This window comes from Columba livia, chromosome 7 (assembly GCF_036013475.1).
Source record: "Columba livia isolate bColLiv1 breed racing homer chromosome 7, bColLiv1.pat.W.v2, whole genome shotgun sequence".
Lineage (NCBI taxonomy): Eukaryota > Metazoa > Chordata > Aves > Columbiformes > Columbidae > Columba > Columba livia.
In genome coordinates, this window is record NC_088608.1 from 24,546,221 (window position 1) to 24,553,717 (window position 7,497).

The 7,497-nt window shown below is 39.3% G+C and overlaps 1 protein-coding gene across 1 annotated transcript in view; it reads right to left on the bottom strand.

Moving 5' to 3' along the window:
• Positions 1–7,497, bottom strand: part of TTN (titin) — a 242,931-nt gene that overhangs the window by 20,641 nt on the left and 214,793 nt on the right. Inside the window, exons 286-297 of the mRNA XM_065069777.1 lie at positions 7,127–7,423; positions 6,436–7,023; positions 6,035–6,337; positions 5,556–5,852; positions 4,804–5,091; positions 4,417–4,716; positions 4,020–4,322; positions 3,547–3,852; positions 1,674–3,440; positions 1,281–1,577; positions 405–692; positions 13–312 (exon numbers count right to left, since the gene is read on the bottom strand). Coding sequence (XP_064925849.1) covers positions 13–312; positions 405–692; positions 1,281–1,577; positions 1,674–3,440; positions 3,547–3,852; positions 4,020–4,322; positions 4,417–4,716; positions 4,804–5,091; positions 5,556–5,852; positions 6,035–6,337; positions 6,436–7,023; positions 7,127–7,423 — 5,334 coding nt within the window. The remainder of the gene's footprint in view (positions 1–12; positions 313–404; positions 693–1,280; positions 1,578–1,673; positions 3,441–3,546; positions 3,853–4,019; positions 4,323–4,416; positions 4,717–4,803; positions 5,092–5,555; positions 5,853–6,034; positions 6,338–6,435; positions 7,024–7,126; positions 7,424–7,497) is intronic.

Consider the following 7,497-nt stretch of genomic DNA (forward strand, 5'->3'; position numbering starts at 1 on the left):
GTGAAAACTTACTGTAAGGTATTTGTGCAGTAACTGGATCAGACTCCAATGGTCTGCCAACTCCAAATTTGTTCACTGCAGAGACACGGAACTGGTACTCGTTGCCCTTAATTAATTTAAGTGCTGTGTAGCTGCAGGCTTCACATTTATCTTCGACTAATGCCCAAGCAATCCTGCTGGTTTCACGTTTTTCAATTATGTAGTGAGAAATAGAAGCACAACCATCATTAGCTGGAGGCTCCCACCATAATGTGACTTTTTCTCCAGTAATGTTTGTGAAGCGTATTGGTCCACCAACTTTTCCTGGTGTGTCTGCAATTTTAAAAGTTCAGAATTGTAATTTGCTGGCACTTAGAATAAAATACTATTTTAAAAGAGCATGCTCAAAGTGTTTGGTGTAGTACCTTGTACTCTGAAGGTGATATCTTCCCGTTTAGTGCCTGATGCATTTTTGGCTTCTACTGTGTACACTCCACGATGATCCCGGGTAGCATCTCTAATGAAGATTGTACTATATCCAATAGCTGTAGTTATTTCTATACTCATTATTTTCTCAATCTCCTTACCATCCTTAAACCACGTCACTTTAGGTACTGGACGTCCTTTGATTAGAGCTTTAAGTCTAATGCTCTCTCCAGCTTTAACAGTAAGGCCTTCAAAGTGCTCAGGACCAAATTCAATAGTGGGAGCAACTGAAAAAGGAAAATATAGTTCAATTCCCATACAGCTAAGTCTATTTTTCCTGATATTATTTAATGTACTGATTATAAAATATTGTTGTATGTAGAATTCTTTCACTTAGAAAAATGGCATTCTCTAAAAAGCAGTTATGATATAAACTATAAACCTTTTTTATTTTCTTTTTTTTTCTCCTGTAAGCACATAGTGTATCATATTAACAATACAGGAAAGACACCATCAATATATGCTGTTACAGTATGCCAAGCTACCTGAAGCACATTTTCATTTCTAAATTATACAGTGCATCAGAATATTACAGTTCATAATTTTTTGCAATTTTGCTACTGCTGCTGCTTATCCAACACAAATGTAGAGAGCCATCCCTTTCAGCAATTGATTGTGTATGCCTGCCAGATTTGAGTCTTTAATTTAGACACTCCCACCTTGGAGGGCAAACAGAAATGCCCTGAGTTGCTGGATGGACCTCAGTCACACATTCTTCCCCTGCCTTGGCCTCCCATTTCCAATCAGTACAGCCAGATGATCTAGCTGGCTTCAGTACATATTAAGAATTAAGCATATTAAGAAATAATTCTTACTGTTTTCATCTCTGGTCATGATATAGCCTGAAGACTGTGAAGGCGGGCTGATTGTACCAACAGCATTTCTTGCAAGCACTCTGAACTCGTATCGATCACCCGAACTGAGTCCTGTAACTGTATATTGGCATTCACTGACATCAGTAAAGTTACATCTGAGCCAACGGTCTTCACTTCCTTGCCGTTTCTCAATGCTGTAGGCTACGATCTTACTGCCTCCATCGCGCAGCGGGGGAGTCCATTTAAGGGTGACTGTTTCCCTGGTGACATCAATGTAATCTGGAGTACCAGGTGGGTCTGAAAGGAAAATAATTAAAATTGATTTTTATTACCACTCACCAGAGTTTTACAAGACTAGAATTTTCTTGGATGAATGATTGATCATTCACTCACCCACTGGAGAGACCGCTGAAGTAAATTTGCTTGGCTCACTAGCTCGGCTCAGACCTGCAGTGTTTTCTGCATATACTTGGAACTGGTAATCCAGGCCCTCAAGCAGTCCAGTAATCCTGTATTCTCTGCTAGATATTAATGCAACATTAACCTTCTGCCACAAAATACTGTTTCTTTCCTTCTTTTCGACGTGGTATCCAATAATCTCTGAACCACCATCATAAACGGGGGCATCCCAAGATATGGTCATTCCATCAGCAGTTACGTTGTATACAACAGGCTTGCCTGGGGCACCTGGTGGTCTAAACTGATGCTTTGCCACAACATCTACTGAGACAAGAGGTGGGCTCACTCCATATCTGTTTTCCGCACGAACTCTAAACTGATACTCAGTGTCTTTAACAAGGTTAGGTACTTTGAAAGTTGTTCTTGCAGCACTTGAACACACCAACTTCCAGTTCATTTGTGAAGTTTCTCTCTTCTCAATACTGTACCCAGTAATTTCTCCTCCCCCATCATCCTCAGGAGCTTCCCACGACAAAACCACACTATCTGCTTTGATTTCATCTAGTCTTAAGGGTCCTTTTGGTTTAGATGGGGGGCCAAGAGTGATGACCGTGATTGTGAATGATTTTCTGCTAACTGCATTATCAAGAATTAAAGTATATTTGCCACCATGCTCCTTTTTCACATTCTTGATGCTTAAGCTTATCTTGTTTTCAGTTTTCTTGAAACGAAGATGTTCGGTTTCTTTAAGAGGGAGGTTGTCCTTGAGCCAGCTCATTGATGGCTTAGGTTTACCTTTGTAGGGCAATTCAATGTGCAAGTTATGTCCAATTCTTACTGCAATTTGACCTCCAGGAATATCAGAAAGGTCAGCCTCAGGTGTTATTATATGTTCTTTCACTGTAATGGGTCCAAGAGTAACACCGTCACTCATGCCTTTTTCATTTTTAGCAAAGACTCTGAATTCCATGACAGAAAGCTCCTTAAGTCTCTCAACTTCAAATTCACAGCTCTTGCTTGTGCCTGCATATGTCCATTCTTTTTCTTCCTGCAATTTCTTTTCGATAACATAGTCTGATATAATGCTACCACCATCATAGTCAGGTTTGCTCCACTGCAGTTTAACAGAGGTCTTTGTAGAATCTTTCATGGCTAGGTCTTTTACAGGTCCAGGTATATCCGCAGCTTTCACTGGTTCAGTTGTCTCACAGGGTTCACCCAGTCCAATTTCATTTTCAGCAAGAACACGGAAGAAGAATGCAGTCTTCTCTGACAGGTTAGTTAACTTAAATGTGGTATGAGAACACTTTGTTGTTACAGTTGACCAGGCCCTCTTTGTAGCATCTCTTTTTTCAACAACATAATTTGTTATTTCAGAACCACCATTAATGAGAGGTGGCTCCCATACCAGTGTCACTGTGCCACGAGAAACATGCTTAAGCTGCAGCTTCTGGCAGGCAGATGGTGTGTCAAGTACTTTTACATTCACAAATGATGATTTTGCTTCTCCAACTCCATTTTCAATTGTAAGAACATATTTTCCTGTATCATTTCGAGTAACTTGAGGAATAGTAAGTAGTGTAGATGATTCTGTGTTCTGGATGATATATCTTTCATCAACACCAAGATTCTTGTCACCCATTCTCCATGTGACTGTTGGAGGAGGTCTTCCTTTGAACGGAATCATTATTTGCACATCTTCACCTGCTTTAGCAACAACAGAGGTCCGGAGAGCAACATCCAGATCAATCTCTGGTGCCACTGTAGAAAAAAGTAAAAGTTAATAGTGCATACTTGGAATGTAAAATAGTATTTGAAAAACAAAACAAAACACACAAAAAAGATAAATCACTGAAAAGTACAGTACCAAGAATATCTTTAGCTTGAATAGGTTCCATCATTTCAATAGGTTCTCCTTGTCCAGCACAATTGATAGCAGACACACGAAAATAGTAATTAACGCTTGGCTGAAGGTGGGATACAACATACTCAGTTGTCCTCACTTCTCCCTTAGTACTGACTACAGTCCATTCTTGCTCTTCACCTTCCCTTTTCTCCACCACATAGCTGGTAATTGGACTCCCTCCATCATAAGCAGGTTTAATCCAGCTAAGGGTGACAGATGTCTTGGTTGTGTCCACAACCTTCAACTTTGTTGGTGAGCCTGGCTTATCTGTAAGTGACAGTTTACAGAGGGGAAAAAATAATCAGATACCATATTTATAATTAATCATAAAGAGGAATAAAATCTACCCTCAGTTAAATTGGTGCAATCCCGTACTAATTGCTCACTGTCCATTGATTTCTAGCCAATTAGAAATATTGCACATTGTATCTTACCAACAGGATCTGCGGCTTTGTAGAAGTCAGAAGCTTCAGAGAATGGGCCTTGTCCAGCTGCATTGACAGCACAAACTCGGAAATGATATTCGCTGTTTTCCGTCAGACCTGTTACTTTCTGTCTGGTGTCCCGAATGGTTTCTTTAGTAACCTTGAACCAACTCAGACTCTTCTTGTCACGCTTCTCAAGGAAATATCCTGATATTTCACTGCCTCCATCAACAGTGGGCCTATTCCAGACAACAGTCATAGAATTCTTGGTTATCATTGTGACTTCTGGTACACTAGGTGGTCCAGGTGTAACTGAGTAAAGAAAAAAAATGTCAGTAGATGAGTACAACTTACAAATAATACAGAAGACAATTCAATTGCCTAAGTTATTTTATACGTTTCTTACCAAATGAATTTTTGGCTGTAACAGGTTCAGACTCCAGTGAATCACCAATTCCAAACTTGTTCACACCACGGACACGGAACACATATTCATTTCCTTTGATGAGCTTTGTTGTAGTTATGATACACCCCTCCAGTTTTTCAGAAATTAAAGACCATACAACCCTACTTGTCTCCCGCTTTTCAACAACATAGTGTGTTACAGGTGCACCACCATCATCTTCTGGTGGGTCCCACATTATTGTAATCTTTTCAGCAGTGACTGTCTTAAACTGTATAGGTCCACTTGGGGGTCCTGGCTTGTCTGTGGAAGGCAGAAGAAAGAAGATGTTAAGTATTTATTACTGAATTATTGTTTCATAGCATAATACAGTTGTATCTCAAGACATACCAAGTATCTGTAGTCTAACATGAGCTGATGCTGAACCCATGGCATTCTTCAATTTTAATTCATAGGTGCCACTATTGAGTCGAGTTGCATCCTTGATGAGTATAGAAGCAAATTCCGTTGTGTTTTCAATAGAAACTAGTGAAGTGGTTTGTACCTCGTTGCCATTTTTGAACCATTCAATTGTGGGTATAGGCTTGCCTGAGATGCCTAGTTTTAGCTTAATTGAAGTTCCTGCTTTATATTTCACCACTTCTGTATATTCTGGTGGTACATCAATTTCAGGTGCACCTTAAAAAAAATAGAAGAATAAGTTTAAAACATACTTATTTTATACTTGTATATAATAAAAACAAAAACAAAAGTGCTTTATTTAAGATAATAGTTACAGGCATTTTATTAATACAGATGAAAATAAATACAGCATTTATAGCTTAAATCATAAACCTAGAACAAGTTAGAACTGATCCTACCAAAAAAAGGTATAAATGTATAAATATAACTACTTTGACCATGGGGCATGGCAGATTTCTGTTGCTCAAAGAATAAAAATACCACAAAACTTTAAAAATGCAAATACAGATGAAGATGTTCATTACAATCATGCCCAAATATCTCACTCATTCAAGCTTATTGAATCAATCACTGTAAATTAGCCTTCCATATTTAAAAGACTATGGTTCTACAAAACAGTGCTACCTTTAAGCTTCCTAGTATCACAAAATGATTCTGTTAGATCATTGCAAAACACTTACCGTATGTATCAACACATGTGATAGGACCCACAACATCTGAGGGATTACTAATGGAACCAACGGCATTCTTAGCAAAGACCCGGAATTCATAGCGGGAATTCTGTGTCAGACCAGATACTGTGAACTGAGTCTCAATAACATTGGTGAAGCTAGCTTTTGTCCATCTGCCATCTGGAAGATCACGTCTTTCTACAATGTATCCAGTGATCTTGCTACCACCATCAAATGCTGGCTTCTGCCATGACAGAGTGATAGCAGTCTTGGAAATATCTGAGACACGAACATTTCTTGGTGGTTCTGCAGTAGGAAACAAAAGGATATTGCTGCTTTGAATATTGAATATTGATATTGAATAACAGCTGCTTTGGATATTGGCTTACTGTACATAATGGAACACCACAGGGGGCTAATAAAAAGAAAAAAAAAAGAAAAGCACTAGTTAAATGGTTGGGCTTCTTTATTTTCTAGGGAATACCTACCACAAGCATCAATTGCAAGGACTGGATCTGAAGGATGACTTGCTTTTCCAATGCCAGCTGCATTTTCTGCATAAACTCTAAATTCATAAATAAGGCCAGCGCTGATGGTAGTGACTTTGAAGTGAGTTGTGCGAATGAGGGTCTTGTTAGCCTTCTGCCATAATATGCTATTCCTGTCTTTCATTTCCAGGTGGTATCCAAGGACTGCACTGCCACCATTAGTGACTGGTTCATGCCATCCAACCGTAATACTCTCTCGGGTGACATTTGTGACCCATGGTGTAGAAGGAGGGCCTGGGGTAGCTGATGATATCAAAAGAAGTAATTAATTGTTAAAAAACGTATTTTCAATATCAGAGCATTAAAACATTGACCTATAGTGTGAGAAGCATATTACTCACTGTAAGGAAGCTTGACAACCACACATTGTGAGTCTATGTGGTCACTGATGCCAAAGCGATTCTCAGCTTTGATGCGGAATTGGTATTCTTCTCCTGTTGTGAGCTTCATAACTTTGATAACAGTTCTAGCAACAGTTGCAGACACTTCAGACCAAGCAGCAGTACTTGTTTCTCTTTTCAGTACAATATAGTTGGTAACTTGACTTCCACCATCATAAGCTGGCGGCTGCCATCTGAGTGTTACACTCTCTTCAGTGATATCACTAAGGACAACAGGACCAACGGGAGGACCTGGTCTATCCAGCACGACAATGTTAACAAATGACTTTGTGGTTCCACTTGAGTTGGCAGCAGTAATGTCGTATCTGCCAGCATCAGCAGCCACACTTTCTTTAAGGTTAATGATAAGACTTTCTGCAGTGGTTTCTGTGTGAAATCTCATGGTAGGTTTCAGTGGAACACCATCTCTAGACAATGTCACCTTTGGCACTGGTTTTCCAGAAACTGGAATTTCAACTTTCAGGTTTGATCCTGCTCGAATATATACAGTGTTATGAGGGAAGCCCCTCATGTCAATCTCAGGAGATTCTGAAAAAGAAAACATATTCAAGCCATTAAAAAATGTTGTTTCTTTTTACATATGAATCCAATTTAAGGGGTATCAATTTTTGTCACATGTCAGGAAGCATACCTAATTGTTCTTTAACTGTGACAGGGAGCAGTAGTTCCTTAGGATCACTTAAACCAGCTTGGTTTTCTGCAGACACCCTGAAGAAATAGTCAACATTCTCCTTAAGACCATGGACTACATGATGAGTTGTCTTTACAACTGCACACTTAACCCATTTTTGCTGTCCTTTCTCAAGAGCTTCAATGAGGTAGCTCACAATTCTGCTTCCACCATCGTGTTCTGGTTTTAGCCATGAAAGAGAAACACTGTCCTTTGTGACATTTGTTACTCCAAGTTTTTCTGGTGGGCTGGGTTTTTCTGAGAAAAAAAGTGCAACAGGTTGAGCAATATAGAAAGTATTTACTTTTTACATTAGCAATTACACAGGAATG